The following is a 20,636-nucleotide window of genomic DNA, read 5'->3' on the forward strand; positions in this document are numbered from 1 at the left end:
GAGCTGGCAGGCACAGAGAAATGCAGTTAGCAAGAGTAATGGGAGTTGAAAGTTTGACCTTTTGTGATGGAAATTTGATATGAAAAAAGGGCCTTTTGATAATTTCCCCATCCAATCAGATAAGGGAGACGTCTTGATCCTGTTTCCTTATTTGCATGCTGACTGATCTCATTTGAAAACCCAATCATTCAGAAATATTGGGAAGTCAACAGAAATGTTACAAGCAAGGAGCTGTTTTATCTGAAAGGTCTGCAGGATGTCATCTCTTGTTTTTCACTCCAGCGGCCTGATCTCTTCTTCATGGTTCCATGTTTTTATTGGCAGGATGAGTTGAACATATTGAAATGCAAATAGCCATTTCCATACTGAGCCAAAATATAAGGGTTTTTTTTATGATTGATTGTATCCTGGGCACTTCAAAAACAACAAAGAAAATAATTTCTGCGATGCTTCTGATTTCCTGACACCGCCACGTTCTGATGTCTCCTGTTAGCAATTGTTGGCAGAACGCGAGTTCTGCGCGTGTGGTTTGCCTCTCCCCTTCACCGCATACGGTGCAATCTCCAAGGGCTACATGTTGGTGTAGTTTCCATTTGGGGGAACAGTGTGTAACGTCATTTAGTTTATACCTACAGGGCCTTGGGAGTTCCCTTCCTTAGGTGCGGACAGAATGTCATAAAGGCACCCGGGAGAGTAACATTGACATTTAGTGCATCTTGGCAAGCTGTAGAAATGTTTGCTCCAGTAATGGGTTTAATTCTAAACCCATCCATATAATTCCTTGGCTTTAAGTTGTATGCATAGCTATCCAGCTGATTATCTAACGATTCAGATTTCAAATTCCAGGCACTGTCCACGTAAGGCGGCATTATCTTTATTCTCCCAAATAATCGATTTAACCTTTCTTTCTTCCTGAACAGGCAATTGGATTTCCATTCTGCTCAGCCACGCGGTAGGGATAAATGGCAAATTTTCCCTGACTCTGTAACTGGTATCATTATCCTTTACTTCAGTGCCTACCTGTTTAGCTAATGACTTAAAGCTAAGGCCTAATTTGAAATTGGGGGCAAACTAGCAACTTAGGCATTGACCTGTCTTTAAATAGTTTTGCATAAGGAGAACAGTTTAAATTCTTATTTAACATACAGCCTTGCTAACTTGAGTAGAGAGGTAGACGATATGGCTTTCTTGTCCTGCACAAGTTTTTGAGACTTCCAACCTTTTCCTGTGCCATATTAGATGAAACCAAGGCTGTTCAAATTTTTTCATCACCCCTCACCCAAAACAGCCGTGCACTTGGTGGGCAGGGTTCTCACTTATGATACAGGAGACTTGGGCTCCATTTCATGCTCTGCCTGATTCAGACCAGGGAGTGGTTGGGGCTGTTCCACTTGGTATAAATAATTAAATATTCATTGGAACAGAGACTTGAACTTGGGTCTTCCACCTCCCAGGTGAGTGCCCCAAGCACTGGGCTATAGAACAGGTATTTAATTATTTATGTTAAGTGGAACCGCTCCAACAGAAGGGAACGACAGAGCCTGACTTCGTAGCCCCATGCTTATGGCCCTCGCCTGGGATAAGGAAGACCAGGTTCCAATCAGGCAGAGCAGGAACTGATACATTCCCATGCAAAAGTTCAGTTTGGACAAATCAGCATTTTCAAGTGCTGGGAGGGGAGAGGAGGCATTTAATTAAAAATTGTTCCCCCCCCCGTGTTCAGTGGGGCTCCATGGAGTGCAAGTCTGCACAGAAGTCAGTCCAGCATATTCAAAGAAATTCAGTGTTAGGTTAAAATCTGTTGTTCAGCTGTTTAAATCCAAGCTGCAAATGAAAGCACTGTATGACAGGTGAGGGGCCACTAAATGCATTTGTTACACAATAGGGGAGCTCACTCCTTTGCTAGTTATTGGGTTTGTTTAGGGGCCTGCAAATTCTAACAACTGACTTGCTCTCAATTTGATTTCACTAAATAATGGGCATTTGGTCTGTTTCTCTTGATACCCGAGTGCTACGTGCTTAGATCACAACTTTGGACCAGACTGGAGTACTTGGCAAATTGCTTTCCTGGATTGCTCAAAAACCAGGAAATACTGTCTATCCAACAGGACCATGCTCAAATATTTCCATCAAGGTATTTCTCTGAGAGATCTTGTTTCATTTTCTCTTAGCCTTATGGGACTTTTTTTGAAATCCCCGGTGTCCCTCTGACTAAATAACTAGTCCTGAAATACAGACCTTGTATTTTCAGTTGAAGATGTAAACTCCAGAATTCAGCGGGTTTTGGCTGCTTTCCAATTCTCTGGCCACTTGCCTGTGCGTTTCCTAGATTTGTTTCTTCACAGCAGTAGCTTTCTAGGGCTGCTTAATCATTGGTAGAAGTACCTTGTAGGTTCACTGATAGGAGGAATGAGGTATATTCTGCTGGGACCAGCCAGAGTTTTATCTATCCAAGAGGAGCATGCTCAAGTCTGTCTCCTAAATCCATCGTTTGTCTTCTGCCTTATGCCAGAGTTAGATTCTACCGTGCAAAATCACAATACATAACATAGTTGTGGCCAAAATGTGTTATGTTTTATGGCCTTCCAAAATTAGTCTAGATGCTTAACAAGGATAGAGGCAGGTTATAACAGCTTTTGCTGTCTGTGCAAATAAGGAAAAGGTATGCTTTGACCAAAATAGGTTTACAGGTTATTTTTTATAGTGTTGATGGGCCACTAAGTAGAACTTCCTTACAAAACCACCAGGAGAAACTAGTGCATCTAGAGGAACCACCCCCAGGGGCTGCGGCTTCTGGTTTCCTGTCAGCAGCCAACCTGGGGAGTTAAGGTTCAAGGTGAGCTTCAAACTCAGATTCCACCACGCATGGTATTGCACTGTAGCAATAGGCTGCCAAGCAAACGCCACAGAATATGGATCCCAGAATGGCTTAATCAGATCATAATCTCAGTATGAGCGAGCATGTTTTAGTTGTTTAAGCCATGGGCAGAAATCCAGGAACTCTTACATTTTAATTCATGCCCTACTTCTGGTGATGACCCAGGCAAGTCACTCAGGGCCCTGCTATACATTCAAATTAAAACTGGATAGAAATCAGCTATGGAGTTGTTACACGTTTCCAAGCACTAACTTTATAGATGGTTGGCTCTTTTTTATAGCTGGACAGTCATTTTTACGGTGTGATGATTACTGTGGCTGCAGTGCCGTGGCAAGGAAGTTTGGCGCCCAGGGCAAAGCCCACCGCGGCAGAACATCCTTGCCCCGCGCACAGATCTGGGGGGTATTCACTCTCCCATGCTTACCTGGGAGTGCATGCAGCAGCGGTAGCCACCCTCCCTCCATCCCCACGCCTTCCCGAACAAGCCACTTGCAGCTCCGTCTTGTGCCCTGCCCCAGCTGGGCAGTGCCTGTTGGCACCCCTTTGCTTTGGTGCCTGGGGTGGTCGTCTCACCCGCCCCCGCTTTGCTACAGCAGTGTGGCTGGTCTAAATTTATTGCATGATTAACCAGTTATTGCATAGGATATATAACGTGTAGCAGGGCCTTAACCTATGAGGACCAGATACACAGGTACTGGGTGAAACAGCATAATTTGATTTATTCAGGTTTCCTCTCCTAGACCTTTCTTGATGATATGTGTATTGGTCTAAATCCATTTATATGACCAACTTCAGCTTGATAAAGCCACTTATTCATGTAGAGTCAGTTGACCACATTCATAGCCACACTAAAGGGCCTGCATGTAAATAACAGGTTGCTAAATGCTCGTGTGATTATTAAGTTACTGTCAGGCCAGGCCTCTCTTGGTCTAATGTCTGGTACCATGTCAACCAGTGCAGCCTGTTCCGTGGTTGGGTTGTCGGTGACTGAACCGGCATCCCCACCTGGGCTAGCCTGGATGAGGAGGGTGGTTGGACGCACAGCAGGACTAAAAACAAGACCTGTCAAAGGGCGGATGAGCTCCCTGTAAGCCAACAGCCATCCATACCTGGAGAGGAGATGGGTGCCACCAGGTCACTTTGCTGAAAGAATCACCAATGATGCAATAGCACCTAAGGTGCCCCAGAGGTTGCACCGGCCACGGGACTGACTTGATTAAGTCTAAAAGAAACCCAAACTGATGTAACATGCGGAGATGTCCAGAAGAAGGTGGAGATTTCTGCACTCTTTAAACTTGCCCTTTAAGCTCCCTTTAAACTTGCCTTTGAGTTTAGCTCCATATCTATTTCCCACTCTGCAAGTTATTATTTATATATATATTGCAGTAGAGCTCAGAAACCCCAATGGGTTTTCCCATGGCAGAGGCATGATCCAGACCATTCTGCTTTCTGATAGGGGTGTTACAAAAATCATCTAGGATGTTTATAGACGTGCCCCCGGAGGAGTGGGGTGGGGGTGGGGGTGGGGGCATTTTAATTAGTGCATCTCCTAGAGCCGCACTAATTAGAAGTGCCGGGAGGGTCACGTGTATCAGCATCCCCATGCTTAAAAATGGCACCAGGGCGCTTTGAACTAAAACTCATCGAATGAGTTTTACTTTAAAGCACCCTGCCGTCGTTTTTCAGTGCGGGGATACTGATGCACGTGACTCTGGAGCATGGTAATTACCAGTGGACATGATTAATCGAGTCTGTAATCAGCGCATTGGAGCAGCGTCCCTGCACGTGTATAGGAGCCCTTAGTTAATGTGTTTACAGCACTCTGAAAAACCCAGACTAAAGCATAAGGTAAAAAATTAGCCCACTGCTCCACCAGGTAAATGCTAATATATCTCATCAGAGAACAGTTGAAGCTAGATGTCCTTGTCGTCCAGTTAAATTTTTGCTTCTGTCTTACCTGGCTTGTTATTTATGCCATCAGCTAGTGTCAGTGATTCCCAGGCTTAGGCACCAAGGTGATGTGCATGTGTGAGGTTCCAGGATGACTTGGAAAGGGGCCGTGTGATGCTGGGTCTATGCATTGAGTTGTGTTTGAGTTCCTGGACTTGTCACAGATTTGTACATGATTTTTTAGCTGTCTGCTCACCTGTAACATTTAATTCCTTCAGTAATAAATGCATTTGTATGTGCCTAGCGCTTTTGGTTTGTTAGATGAAGGCATCTGCTGGAATAGCCTACTCGATTGGGTGTTAAGAGTTTTGGTAGGCCTGTTTCATCAAATCCAGTGGCCTGTCAGCTAGGGGGGAATATGCTTTGTAAAACAGCGGAGATGGTAAATTCCCCCACTCCTTGCGTAATAAACTGAAGTTGTTGGTATGAATTGCTAGCACGACTCAGCAGCTCTCTAAATTAGACACCGAGCATTCTCCCAGATGGGAAATCAGCCTCCTTCATCTCTCATGTATTTCAGAATACAGAACCATGTAAGCTAAAACATGATGTATTATCCCTGATAACCATAGCAATTCAGCTTCTTCCTGCTAGGCCTTTTTATTTTATTTTGTTTTATTTTATTTTACTTTATTTTATTAAAAAAAAAGGCATCAAGTGTTTAGTTTACTAATATTTTCTCCATGGTGAAGTCAGCATAGAAAATTAGTGTCCAAAAAGTTGTAAAACAAAAGACTATCGTATGTTGCACCTTTTAATCATGTAATTGCTGAGTGACACTTAACTCTGAGGCTTTAAGTTACTCCTTTGTCAGCCAGCCTTCCCCTTCTGCCCTTCTCATTCGCCCGCCCTCCCCAAAGCAACCTGCTTTTGCGGAGTAGTGCTTTAACTACACTGAAGTTTGGCTGGGCTTCTACATATTACAGCAGCGACACGAAAGCAAACAATTGAAGTATTTGAGAACAATGAAATATGCATGGCTATCTGTGACAGCCCTATAAAGCAGAGCAATTAGCCGCGTAATCCGAGAAAGCCGAGGCGACCGGCAGCCCACGGTTCCCTATTAGTTAAATGCTTTTTGTACGTCCTCATCCCATCAAATCAACTAACACTTCCTTTAATTGGTTCATGAATTATACAGCTCTGCCGCATTATAATTTAATCACCAGTAAACATTCCTGGGGCCCGCTGTAAAGTGTATAGCGCTCATTAATTCCTTAATTTCAGCAGATGGAAGGGGAGATCGGATGAACGGTGGCAGTACAGAGCGCCTTGGGCAATGGAAGAAGGAAAAAAAGGTGGGGGGCCGTTTAGGTTTTTTAAGGGCTGTCAGAAACTCAATCTGTGAGCTGTCAGCAGCTTGGGCCCGTTCCCCCCCCTCCGCCTTCTCCTGCCTTCACCCCACCTACTGCTGAAAGTGACTGACGGATTCATATGGAGGCTTGTCAACCCGTCTTTAAACATCAAGCCAGCGGGTAAACCGAGCCCAATGTAAATTAATTCTTGTCTTACGGGCCCCCCTTTCTCTGTCCCCATGAATATTTCATGGCGGGCAGCATAAATATTAATTCTAATAGCTCTGCACAGTGGTTATTATTTCTGTTTTATGACAAATATTCATAAAATATTCAGGACCCTTTTTTAGAACATTTACACACTTGATTGTGAAATTTTCCAGCTTCCTGGGGACACAGTAAACATATTGGGGTTCTCTTGATGGACTTTTTTCTCTCTTAATTAATACTACTCCATATTAATATTTAATCAGATTTAGTTTTCTTTTCCCCAGAAGTGAACCCTATTAGATTTGAGGATATATTTGACAGTATTTAAACAGGGAATTTTTATTCCCTATTATGAAATTGGTTTCCTTTGACACATATATAAGATGACACATTAGAATCCATTCTTTCATTCCCCCTACCCCCCAAACAGCACACTTTTTGGTGTCATTTCTTTTATTTATTTTATATTATAACCGAATATCCTACCAAGAACACAAAATATTGTTTATATCATTTTGGGGAAAACATTAATGTAATATTTCATTGTAGTAGCAAGGATTACACACCATTTTTGATAAATTTGATAGTTTGCTTAAAAGGAAACCCAGAATAGCTCTTTGTTGTTAGGAACAGCAGGTACTAATGAAAAGGCTGCAAACAGGTAACAAGGACATCAGTTCTGCTACAAGTTTGCCGGTCCTTAGTCCTAAATGTCCCGCGCGGCTCACAATTTTGCTCGACAGAACCTAATTATTGGAGGGGAGCGGTATAAGCTTCTGAGGAGCCCAGAGTACACTTTGGGGAATGGATTCAGTTTCTTGACCTCAGGCCTTGGGGTAGAGGAGGCTTTAGACTATCTTGAAACAAGGTTTGATTAAGCATACAGATAGCGGAAACTGTGCCAGCTCCGCATTACTCTAAAGCAGCTCCTGCTGCCATCTTACTCTGTGATTCATAAAGCACCACTGGAATGAACTCCAGGGGGAATGCAAAGATGCTGGAATAACAGCTGAGAGTAAGAGGGAGGCAAAGAATAAAAATGAGGGGAAAAAAATGTAAAGCCGCTTGGAATGGAGATACTGATGCATCCAAGCCCCTGATTAGGTGTACAAGGGGTTAAAGCTGAGTTCTCAAAAGAAGCTTTAAAAAATGCATTGAAGCCCCCAGAATGGGAACACTTGCTCTGTGTGTGCGCGCGCTTTTCAGCATGCTTATATAACATTTGCACAGCAGATAATTCTTCAGACCATTTTTGTATTGAGTAGCTTTCCCTGATAAAATAAAGGGGACCAGATTCTCAGCTGGTGTAAATCTGTATAGCTCTGTTGACGTCCCTGGCATGACACTGATTTTATACCTGCTGAAGATGCAGCTCAGTGCGCCACAAAATAAGCAGGCACTGATGATTACCTAGCAAAGCCACATCAGTTCTCAGCATGGAGGAGATGGTCTTGGTGACCAGCAAAACGGATGGGATGGTATGGGAGGCTGCTGGTATTTTGGCTGCCTGTGTGGCTGGAGTTGGAGTGTATCTCAGTAGAGGAGGAGATAGTCTTGGTGACCAGCAGAATGGGGTGGGATGGTATGGGAGGCTGCTGGTATTTTGGCTGCCTGTGTGGCTGGAGTTGGAGTGTATCTCAGTAGAGATGCTCTGGGTGTATGGGAGTGAGCGCCATCTGATTAGGTCCTGGACCTACGTTAGTGGCTCATTGATAGAGTAGGATGCCTGTAAACCAGAAAGAAAGCTGTTCATTTTGCTGTCTTGGACAGAGGCCAGTTTCAGAAAATTAGTGCCCCATCTAGCTGCCTTTTGTAGCTACTTGACAAAAACGTATGTTTAAAGAGAAGGATACAGTGTCTGGAAATAGCTGGACATCAAATGAAGTATTACAGAAGTTCATTGATAGAAAGCTTTGGGCTAATTAGCGTAAGCTGCATTGGCGAACTCATACAAAGCATTTTACTTTGTGGTTAAAACCAGTAGGGTAAAATTGTTTCCTGTAAAGCATCTTTTATCAGAGGATCTCCAAGCATTTCAAAGACACAAGAGAATTAAGCCACACAACATTCCTCTTACGGCAGCAAGGGATAAATAGAAGCAGCTTCAGCCATCACTAAGGACCAATGTAGCAGCAATATTTGGGGCAGGAAGTAAAGAAGAATAGAGTCTGGTCAGTGGTACAACCACATTGAAACGTTTATGAGGTGGGTCCCAGCGGCGGCAATACCCGGAGTTTACACCCACACTGAGGGGGGCTTAAACAAGATAGAAAAAAAAGGGGGGGGTTGCATCTGTGTAGCCGGTTGAACTTTCAGAGGGAATTATAGGGATGTAGCTTGTCAAAGCAAAACCGAAATGTGCCCAAGACACTGGAGCGAGCACTTAGATGATTGAGAAATGGCATGTAACCTTCAGTGACCACCGTTGGTCTGGGGCTGTTTCGGGGTATGTCTGTGTAGCTAAGGAGCATGCATTCTTGAGAGCTGACTAGCCCAAGTTAGCTAGCTCAGGTTAAAATAGCAGAGGGTTTTAACTGAGGTTTGCAGCTTGAGTGCAGCCCCAGGCTTCCCTGCAGGCTTTAATTTGAGCTGCTCACCTGAGTTGCCTTGTCTCCACTGCTATTTTAACCAGAGTTAGGTAACTCAGGAGAACCAAGCCAAGTTAAAAAGCTTTTTCTTTTTTTGTTTCTTGTCCAGTGTAGACATGCCCTTATGTCTAAACCCTTCGCTGCCCCAACCAGGCTCTGCTTTGGCTGGTTAGACCTGACCTGATCCAGCATGGGGTGATACGATCAGGGGCTTTTCCTAGGATTGCTCCACACAACGTGTTTTTGTAAAGAGCTTTTTTCGAAACCTTTTTAAACTAGAGCATTTGGGTTGCTTCTGACCACAGGCCATGCAACTTAGCCAACCCCAGCAGTGCTGATGGAGGGAGGTGTAAAATACATCACCCGGCACCACCTGAGCCCACAATACCCCAGGGCTTTCCCGCTGCTTTGTAAAAACTGAGGTGTTGTCTTCTTTGCCCACCAGGGCTCTCTTTTGTGGGCCAAAGGGAGGAGATTTCATTTGTGCCAGTGGTCACATAGGCGCTCCACAGGGTGAAGAGGGGGCTGCTTTGTCAGAGCTGCTGCATCAGTACACTCTCAGCTGCCTCACCTGCTTTTCAGCTAGCGCTGCCTCTTATCTCAGTAAATAGAACTGTGGCCACTGCACAGCTGGAACCAAGTCCTCTGGGCAGAGTTCCTGTCCGCTGGGGATTCTGCCATAGCTCAAGACAATGTAAGCTGCTGGGGAATTCAGTCTGTTGTACTTGTATCTACTTATCCCATTAGATGCATTGCGCCTTGTCAATGGCTCCACTTTCTAACTTCCCAACACTGATTTTGACAATCTCTATTTGTCTGTCTGCCTTGGAAAAGTTGGTAAGGGGGTTTTTTTTGTGTTTGTTTTTTTTTTCCCCTGCCCCAGATTCAGCTGGGGGGCATTTAAAGTTCTGACAGCAAAGTTTGCCGTAACTTTAAGATCACACAGGAATTTGATCTCCGCATCCTTCTCTTTAAAGCAGACTGATGTGGTGCGTTGTAAACTGCCAGGAGCGCTTGCTAATTTAGTAGTTAATGACAGTCATAGAGAGTGTTTTTCTTGCCCCTGGAGAGGTTTTAGACACAGCTGGGGTAGATTTGCCACTATCAATTATGCACAGTTTTAAACAAGAAATGGCCAGCAGGGGCCTCTTTTTTTTATGGAGTGCAGACCGCGCAGAATGGGAATACGGCAGCTGGTACCTGAGTGCAAAAGGGAAGATATATAGGACTTTAAAAAAAAAAAAAGGAGAAAAAGATGAATCGCCTGCTATTTTTAAAGTTGCAGTTTCAACTTAAAAGTTAAAATGCTGCATTAAAAGTGGCAAAGAATTGTGAAAAACCCAAGCTTTCTAACTTCACTGCAAACTTGGTCCAAACCCAAGGTTGCTACAAGAACACCAGTGGTCTCCTGTCTTTGGTCCTTACTTGCCTATAATTGGGCCCCAGGGAGAGGGAATTCTGCCTCTGAGATTTCCATCTGTAATCTGTTTTATTTCTTAAATAATAAAAAGTTACTCATTTATTTAGATTTCTTTTAAGGATGCAGATCAACACATTCCTTGATGACAAGGAGAGCCAGAGTCTGGGCTCAGCTACAGCAGAATAAATTTGGAGTAACTCCATTCAAGTCAATAGAAATGAGACGGTTACCTGATTTTCATTTCTCATGAGGAGAATATCCACAAATGCAACCGCTAAGCCTCTACAGTATACTCATGCCTAAAGCCGAAAGGAACTGGAGGCAAGGAGACCTAAGAACATTAGATGCTGCTCAAAATGTTTTGCCACAATTGCTTAAGAGTCCTTGAAAATAAGGAAGTGTCCAGACCAATAATTGGGGCCAGTATCCATATCAAGAGATGAGCAAAGGATGAACCGTGACTTCTTTAAAAGCAGCCGGTACCTTTTCCTTCTGAAGAGAAGTGTTAGATGTCATCTCTAAACATGGACTCATTGCTTTCCCAGTTGTCTGCACTAACCAAGAGGAGCACTGATCTGACTTGTAGGCTGTGACATACAGCATCTCCGGCAGTTCAGTCACAATTCAAGTGCAGACTATTGTGTTTGTCGTGTCACTGGTCATGATTCTGCCACCATTGATATGGACAGGACAGCATCCTGCCTGACAGCCTTCAGAAGCCCAGTAAGTCTCATTAGCATTCAAGGATGGGCTGACCATCAAAACAGATAGACAACATAGACAACAGTGTCTATATTCATAGACAGCAATGGCTACCATCCAACTTCTCAGACTGTGGAACTGAGCCTTACTGCTGCATCCTGAAACTTTAATAGTCTAGGCTAGTTATGTGAGATGCAGAGGGAAGGAGGCAGGGTTCTTGCTTATCTCAGTTCTTTCCTTCTAGCATTTTTGCTTAGGGTTTTATTGCTTGTGAGAGCTGGACTGACAGCACAGGAGCCTTACATCTTCTTTGTGCATAATAAGTCGATGGAACATGTACTTCCCCCATATTGTTCAGACAGTGTGTCTCAGCTTTGATCTGGAGGAACCACCGGTAGAGGAGGGAGAATAATACAGTCTCCATTGTGTTTCCACTCAGTCTTTGGCCTCTGACTTGGCAACCAGTGGGAGAGATGGGGACATTTGTCCAAAGGGGATTGTAGCGAGAGCATCTATCCAATTATATCATTTAACTCACCCCCGCCAAACTGTAAATGGAAGTTAGCAGTTTTGGTTGCTGCTGATTTGGGTCAGATTTGAATCGATGATAAAAAGGAGAAAGATTCTATATCCCACATCATTCAGCTCTTTTCTAATATATGCCATAACCACTGTTCAGTATTTTTCAATGACACATATTGCATAATTAAACTAGCAGCTTGCCAGCTCTGAAACAGAAGCTGTACTAGATGCTAGTCTATCACTATAATGTATTATTCTTTGATATTAAGCTACTTATCCTTGCCTTCCTGCCTTCCAACCACAGTGGCGTCTCTTGCAAATTTCCCTTGATAGAAGATGCAGTGCATTGCAGCACACAAAGAGAGGCTGGGTTTTTAGGATGGTTTTATGGAGAACACATGTGTGAACAATTTGCATTCTTCAAGAGTAAGGAGCCAGGCTATAGGTGTGATCCACAGTTAACTGAGCTCTTCGTTGACTTCAGTGCATGCTGGCTCAATCCCTGTGGACAGAACAGTCTGTAGCTGTGAATGATCCCATACAAAAATCTTCCAGCAATAACGTCTTGACAATCAGAGGGGCTAGTAAGCTGCCTCACCAAAATCACAGGACCCAGAAGAAACTGATGTGTGGGTGGAGATTGGGAGTTGTTGCTCAGAAACAGTTATCTAAATTGAAGGAGAATCATTATGTGCTAAAGAGGTAGCTACAGAGCGGGTGCATCTACACAAGCATTTACTGCAGGCTAGACTAATTAGCTCCGCAGTAAATATCTCAACCTCTACATGTGTGGCCCTTTTAGGCCGGAGTAAGCTAGTAAACTCCACAGCAGGGTTGTACTTGTAAATAGAAGTACTATCTTGCTGCAGAATGTCTTACTCCACAGCAGTGCATGTGTAGATGCTGACCTGCATGGGCGACTGGTGCTGCCTTAGTCAGGGGGGGCACGTGCCCCATCAGTGACCAGTCAGCGACTGGGGGGGTGTCTCCCCATGCCCGATTGCGCCGATTGGGAGAGGGGCATTGGCTGGGAAGCAGCTGTGGTGCTCTCAGAAGTGGCCGTGGAGCTCCCACTCCCCAGCTGGCACTCACAGGGGGGGCACCAGCACTCCTGCCTGCTCCTCCTGCCTGTCGCCTGAGCGGGGAGCATGGCCTGTCAGGGGGTGCACGTGCACACATCACCATTGCTGACCTAGCTGGCTGGGGCATGAGGGTGCTTCAGCTCGGGGGCTGCAGGAGCACCCTCATGCCCCAGCCACCCCTCTGGAGTACGCTGAGCCAAGTTGGAGCAGCCCTGGGCTGGCAGGCTGACCTCCTGGGTCTCCTGCCAGCCAGGGCTGCTCCAACCCAGCTCAGCTTGCTGCAGTCCTGGGTGCATGTGTAAATGCAGTGCCCAGGAGCAATAAATGCCAGCACAACAAGCGCTGGAATGTATCACGTGGCATTAATATGCACGTGCAGATGTGCCCAGTAGGTTGGTTTAAATAACCACTCCCCGTATTCCTCATGATGGGCTAAATTGTCCACTGAGTTGAACAACGAGACCGTATCCGTGCAAGAAACCACTCTGCAACTGGCAAAAGCGCTGTAATTAGAAGCATTTTAAATGCAGCCACTACTTATATTTTTCCTTTAATTCTATTTATTTATTTACTCGTTCCAACTGAATTCACTTCTCATGTATGATTTTAAGTGGCCAGCCCTGGAGCATGAAATATTTGTCTAAGTCTGGGGGCATGCACAGTATAGACGCTTCGCCGTGCCCTTGCTCTGGCAAGGCCATCAGCTTTGGAGGCTGGGATGTTATATGCTGTATTCTGCCATGTGTTGTTTTGGGGGGGAAAAACACATCTCAGCAGCGATGTCTAAGCAGAGTTTCCTATACCTTCCTCGCACAATTTTCTTTAATGGTGACACCAGGCTGGATAATAAGAAGCATCCTGTATGAAAAAGAAGGGAATCTCAGACAAGGCTTTCAGAGTTCATTTTGTTGGCAGCTTTTTAAGTGCAGGTTTTTAGGCTCTTCCGTTTCAAATCCCGTAATATTTTTTGAGTTAGTAACTATGAATTACGACAAGCTTTCTTGATATGCCAGGTTATAATCCTTTAACGCTTTTGTTTATTTCAGAATATAATAGGGAGCTGTATCAATTATCATGGCTGTATAACGGTTGTTCCTCTCTACTAGAATATTCATCTTGAGATGCATCATCAGATGTTACCCGTTCTGACAATCACATTTTTTTGTGCCATTGTCGGGCAACAGAAACAAAGAAAAACAAAATGTTAAGAGTGTAAGGGATAAAAGACTGTTGAAACTGTTGTTCTTTCCCTGTCTTTGGAATCTCCCAGATCTTGAATGTTTTATTCCTGGCTGTTATTTTGTTACCACAATGTGAATAGAAGTCATTATCTGTAAACATTTGAAGAGAGAGATGATTTTCATAACTTTAAGTCCTACAAAGGATTCTGGTAATCTGTTATGTGCATGCCAAGGTAAAGCTCAGCCTTTCATCTGGTCTGATCCCACCCAGTCAGCGTAAAATATTCCTTTGGTGAATGTCTAAACATACGGTATCTTTTGAGAGAGTTAGACAAAAAATGAAAATGGTAGGACTGGCCTTGAAGGCAGTAGAAGGAGAAGTTGTGTGATAAATAAAGCCGTATTTTAAAGCCCACAGTCCTTTGTTTCTGGTAAAAATGTATTTCCACCAGTTTCAAAGAGAGGTTTTTTTAATTGTTCTTGTTCTTAAGACGTTGTTAAATGTGACCTGTGTGAAAGATCTCGTTTTCTGTTGCATTTCAGTAAAGTTGGTGGAGTGTTGTACAGCCTAGCAGTTTACATCCGCTCTCCAGAAACTTCACCGTGAGAATTTCCTGCCTAACAGTTTGAACCTGAATATAAAATTAATAAACACTTTATGCTGAGGTTAATTAAGGAAAATGACTGAGACAGGGCAACTGTACATTGTTCTGGAGGAAGACAAAGGAGGGGAAGAGAAACCATACGTAAGATGGCCACTGGCACCTCTCACGAGGATAAACTATCTTCTAATGCTGTTATGCTGTAAGGAACGGGGAAACGGTCGAGTCAGGGGCCACTCATCATGCTGCTACACCAGTCTGTATTACAAAACAAGCTGGTTTCCTATCCCTGACAATCCAGGGAAAGGCCAAGCATTGGAATGATCTTCCATCCGACTTGCAGAATATCTGTATAGTTGGCAAGGTAGGATCTGTATGGTTGGGAGGGTGTAATGAGCAGCATCTGAGAAACTTCAGGGGTAAAACTGACCATCAGACTGCATGTGAAGCAGGAAACCCCTGACTTTTGCTTTTGCGCACTGTGGAAATAAGGAATTGTCTCCTGTTAGTCATCTGTGAGACACTGATAGGATGTGAAGTGATGCACGAGACCTGCATCGCGCTGTTCTTATGAGCTTCCCATCCTGAGGTGAGCATCCTGAGTAAAAGGTGCAAGACCAGGATGCGGTGGGAAAAAAAGAGAGACTAACTCCTGTGCAGACACTTGTGATTTTTGCTACTGACACCTGAGATGTTCACAATCATTTCCTTGTCATTTTGCATGCGTTCCTGTAGGGTAAGTATTGATTCATGTGCTGAAGGCTCCACTTGCTGATCTGAAGGTCTTAATGCCGTTTGTGACTGTTTTTCTACAATAGGGTATTTTTCCTGAATCTCCCTTATGAATCTATCATGGAACGTCTGGCTCAGCGGAGGATTGATCCAGCCACGGGAGAAAGGTTAGTGCTAATGTCTCATGTTTGACAATTTGTAAGGCTGTCAGCAAGATGAAAGCTTCTGATAGACTTCATAGAAGGCTAAGGAAAATCAAGAAGGCTGTGGTCTTGCATTGGGAATCCTGAAAATTTGAGTTCAAATATTCATAGCCCTCAGGTACCAAGGCCCCATGCCAGAAGTTCCAGTTCTCAGTCAGAAAGGTGCCGTTTTAAATCCCTGATAGTGAGATCCGCAGCAGCAACTGGTCAGACTCTCACTGATCAGTTAAATTGGCTGACAAAATAATGCTAACGGAAGATGTCTGTAACCTAGTCTGCAATAAAAGGAGATGGCTTTTGCCTGCTCCTGAAGCTTGGAGGCTTTCCAACAGAGCGAGATGGAGATCTTGCTGCATTTTCCTTCCCCATTCTCCCTGATGGCTCAGTGTACTGGGAGGTATTCATGTATTTCTCTTAGTCAGTAGATCAGACTTCTGTTTGAACCACTGGAAATGTGAAATGTTGCACATATGACAGCTCTTCTTGCTGGCAGTCACTCCAGCGGGTTGGGTCAGTGGTGTTCACACTGCACTGACTGATCCACCCTACCTGTTGTGAGAGCAAAACAACAGCGATCTCTCTTCCTCACTTCCCACCAGAAGTGGCACTGTACTTGTGCCCTGTTTTTGCTATTGGCAAATCTAATTTGTGAGCAGGATTAACCCTCTCCTTATCCCTGGTCGCCATTAAAATATTCCAGAGTCCTTGCCTCAGTGTGTCTTACTGAATCAGTACCAAATGCTGGGAATTTTTGGACTCCTAGTCCTCATCAGTTGAGGATATAAATATTCTATTCATGCCAAAGTGGTACACTATTATTCAGACATTTCACTCTGGATGCAACATTAATTTGCTATAACTGTTCTTTCTCCTTTTGTGCTAGTAATGAGGGATGCAGTTATTCAGAAGAAATTAATACCATGGAGCAAATCATTCCCACATCTTTGCATCTTTTATCATTAGGATTAGCTTGTACAGTATCTGCTCCAGTTAACACGCTTTCCATCTTCCAGAGTCTCGGTTTTATTCTCTCCAAATTCAGTGTGAATTGAATTGTTTCAGATGCTACATCTAATCCTAGCCATTATGCTAAACCTGTGTCACTGGATCCAGTGCCATACAGAGCGTGGACTAGCCTTCAGCTCTATTCTAAGCTACACTAAGGTAGGATGAACATGTAGTACCCACCACAGTTTCTTAGCCGGAGCTGTGTTGAAGTTCTCTGTAGAGGAGGATTCTGCTTTTTGTTCTTGCTTCTCCATGTTTCCCACCATGTTGCATGAAAATCTTTTGCAAATCAGACTTGCTTTTGATGTGATCAAGTAAGAGAGAGAAACTTTTTTTTTTTCATTAAAGCAAAAGAGATGATCAATCAGAAATAGCCTGATTCTGGCATCAAGTCTAAGCCCCTTTTCGCAAATTAGCTTGTATAATGTCCTTTCTAAGGTTGTTGCATGGTTTGCAAACATGGTCACAGCATGTTCTGGTCCTCACTGCCCCCACCAGCCAAACTCGGTTGCAGTGTTACTGCATGGGTTCAGATGATAAACACCACTCTCTGGCTTGCTAAACGCTGCCACGTGGATGAAGAGAACTTTGCTAGTGGGACAGTAAAGCCAACCCCCGACCCTTTGGAAATCATAAATCCTAACTCTGTGACACCAGCGCGTAATCCTGGAAAACACAAATCTGATTTACCTTCATATGTCATAGAAAAGCTGACAAGACATAACCTGTTCTGCCTGGTATCCTACCCATGATAGAGGGCAGGAGTGGAGGATACTCTGCACCAGCTGTATTCTGTACAACCCCTTTCAGGGTTTCATAATCTAGAAAACCTTTGGAAATCAAGAAGGGGAATAGCATGTTATCAGGAGAGAAGATGGGTCCAGCAGCCATTTGAAAAGCATCATGACTTTAATTAGTGATGTCTGTTCCTTCAAGAATCTCTCGGGCTGATCAGCTGTAAATGTGCTGTCAGCCAGCCTTGTAATTGCCTGGTCTCCTGGCAGCTAACTTCCCCCTGTGGCTTTGTGGAAGAGATGGGTGCAGAGGACCTGTGCAAGTGAGGGTTGGGGACAGAACAGGAGTCCAAGATTGGGACGTAGAAACTAGAACAATTGAATCTGGATCTGGCACTTGCAACAGTTGAAATTTGGGAAGCCCTTAAAGCTGTCAAAGGAATTCAGATTGCTTCTTGCAATCTGTAGAAAGGAGCAGTAGTTGCTGCAGTGTATACTTGCATGGCGGTTGCATTGGGGCTGATCATACCCATTCACCATGTAGGACCTGGGTCGCTGCCAGAAAAACCTCTCATCTGTCAGGTATCCTTGGCAGTAACACCACCAAGTCACTTGTCCTAAATTTTCCCAATTTCTTTTTTTGGAACCCAGCATTTTGGCAAGTTACTGAGTTCCACCTGCAAGAAGAAAACACACAGATGAGCGAAAGCAAAGGATGTATTGGTAAGCTCTGTCGCTTCCCGGCTTGTCAATATAAACTGAAATGGGCTTTGTCTCTTATCTCTAGATACCACATTACATACAAACCAGCTCCCTCTCCAGACATCCAAGCCCGTCTCAGGCAGAACCCTAAAGACTTAGAAGGAAAGATTGAGATGCGTCTGGAAATCTATTACAGAGACATCAAGGACCTGGAAGAGTTTTATGAAAATGCCTTTTACATCAATGCTGACCAAGACCCTCATGTTGTCTTTGAGTATATAGAGAGCTGTATCATTAAACCCCTTCCACAGAAGTCCTGACCTAGAAAGAATAAGAGCTGTAGCTAAGCCAAGCTGATAAGCAGGCAAGTTGATGATTTTGGCCCCAGATTTGAGGATAATTAAATAATTGCAAAGGCTCGCAATTAGTAGGAACTGTTTTTGTGAACTCTTTTAAGTGAAAGGTCTGTTTGGTTTTCAAGGTTCCTCGCAGGATTTGCAAGCCAGTTGTTAGAGCAGTAGGCTAGGGCAAGACATCTAGGACTCAAACTAGCTATATCTAAGTGAAGTGCAGAAAATAAAGTGACAGCATCTATGGCAAAATGTTTAGCTGGTTCAAGGCCTTTGTGGTTATGATCCCAGGCACTAAGTGGCATGGGTAAGGAAGTTTGTTCTTTTTGGAAAAATTTAACCCCTCCCCTCTTGTCCTTTGCCAGTGCGGGGATTCAATAAAACGTGTGAAAACATTTAATGAACATTCAGTGCCATGTGTGAAAACTGCAGCGTTGTCTCAAGTACAGAGCACACATGTAGCATGCATGTTTGGAATATTAAAACTGTTTCAAATGCACAGGTCTTGAGTCACGATCAGTACCTCCAAAAGGCTGTGCAGCAACAGATGGGGGAATGAATACAGATCAGGAGAGGGGGGTTGCAATCGCACTGTTCTAGGCGTGACAAAACAGGTGGCCCTAGGCCTCGGAAAAGTTGGGTCCATAAAGCTCCCCTCAAGATAGCAACCATGGCAGTTGTATCAGAGGCAGGATACAGGCACTTTCATCCCCCTGTCAGTGAAGCGTGTTCTAAGTTTAGATAATGCAGGGGTGAAAATACCTGGCATTGCAGCATGGTAAGTCCTAATAGAGCGACTAGGGCAGGCTCAGAAGAAAGGCCCAGAGCACATGGAAGTAAAACAGAAATGTCTGTTATCACAAAAAGTGGGTTCCAGGTCCCTCCGTTGCACAGGCAAGTGGAACAGGGGCCAGGCTGTAGAGACTGTTTGCTGGCACCCTCTGCCCTTGTGGGGCAAAAATCCAGGCTTCAGCAGCAGACTCTCCTGCCCCAGAGCCTCGCTGATTGAGCACCACACCTGTTACTGCCTTTAAATGAGTGCAGCTGGGTCAGCTGTAGCTTGGGAGCAGCCGGTGACCATGTGCTTGGGGCTGATACAAATGCTTTCTGGATCCAACCAGAGCTGCTACTTGAGGTAAGCGTGTCTTCACTAGAAGACCTTTGAGATTTAGTTACTCTACACTGCTCTTTAACCGTGGAAATGTTGGGTCCAAGTTCCTTTGCCAAGTGTAGCAGCTGTCTGCAGACACTGAGAGAAAACAGGAAGAGACTCCTTTAGTTGCCGGTTTTTCTGCTTGGGTGGGTTTCCATCCCCCATGCAACTCAATATAATTTGTCCCTGCAAATAAGGCACTGAAAATAAAAGGCACCTTGGAAAGGGCCAAAGGGAGCTTCCACCTTTTCCTACTGAAACTTGGCTCTCTAGACAGTATGGCAAGAAACCCGTCACCCTGCCATGCTGCCCCCTAAGAGCCCCTATTCCCCAGACCTTTTCTGCCTCTTCCAGATCACTCTGAAGAAGCTGCTGTAACATTGTGACTGTTTATGAGCACATTTGTGCAAGATTTTGCCCAAACTGGCAGAAAAGCGCCTGAAAACTCCTCTCCCTGCATCTGCAGACTGTATTAACCAAGGCCCTTTCTATGCAAATAGCCCAGGGGATACTACAGTGGTGTGGATATTTGGGATTCTGATAATCAGAGTTTAAGGCTGAAAATTTCAGAGCCTCCCAGTAGCTTAAAATGACTGCAAACTGGGCATCCAAATCTCTTGGGCAACGTTGAGACACTCAGCTGAAGGCTCTGCAGTTGGAATCTAAGAAAGCAAAACCTTCTGGCACCAGCAGGGCTGGAGTCCTTCCTGGGTTTGATGCCAGGAAATTCCAGATCTAATAGTTGCTGTAGTTTCCTTCACGGTGCTGGGGCCTGACTGCAGGACCTTCCCCTATGGCTGAGCCTTTGCATCTGTTCCCGTTCCCCCGTTACAAATGTGACTTGGGCAGCTGTGTTTCTGCAGCGGATATAAAGATCTACTGTAGCGTCCGTGCATAATTGGACGCTCGTCTATTAATAATACATGGAGAACTCGCCGTGCTAATATCACCTCCATTTGAGTGTTCTACTAAATATTTTGATAGATGAAATGGGTTGAGAATGTATTTAAATACTGTTTGCACTGCGGCACGGGTACAAAAGGGACGGTGCATCTTTAATTAGACAGGTACATCTGCTTAATTAATTTAGCTGTAAAGCCCTTTTTCCTCTCCATTCTTTCATCTATATGCGGATGCTATATTAGTTCCGCTCTGCTGGTTCCATAGAAACTGAGAAAAAGAGCTCATCTCATTGAAATGCACTTGGCATGTCTGTGCATGGAGTCTCAGGTCAGTGGTCAACCCCCAAGGGTTTGCAGCGGGCCTGAAGTGCAGATCGTAAGGGTTAGCAGAACATGCTAATACTCTTGTAGAACTCTCCCTC

At 44.4% G+C, this 20,636-nt stretch overlaps 1 protein-coding gene across 1 annotated transcript in view; it reads left to right on the top strand.

Annotated features, from left to right (window-relative positions):
• AK8 (adenylate kinase 8) overlaps positions 1-18,609 on the top strand; it is an 87,019-nt gene extending 68,410 nt beyond the window's left edge. Inside the window, exons 12-13 of the mRNA XM_006029800.2 lie at positions 15,249-15,329; positions 17,895-18,609. Of these exons, the coding sequence (XP_006029862.1) occupies positions 15,249-15,329; positions 17,895-18,129 (316 nt within the window). The 3' untranslated portion in view covers positions 18,130-18,609. The remainder of the gene's footprint in view (positions 1-15,248; positions 15,330-17,894) is intronic.
• The last annotated feature ends 2,027 nt before the right edge of the window (positions 18,610-20,636 follow it).

Source organism: Alligator sinensis, unplaced genomic scaffold (genome assembly GCF_000455745.1).
Source record: "Alligator sinensis unplaced genomic scaffold, ASM45574v1 scaffold829_1, whole genome shotgun sequence".
Taxonomy (NCBI): Eukaryota; Metazoa; Chordata; order Crocodylia; family Alligatoridae; genus Alligator; species Alligator sinensis.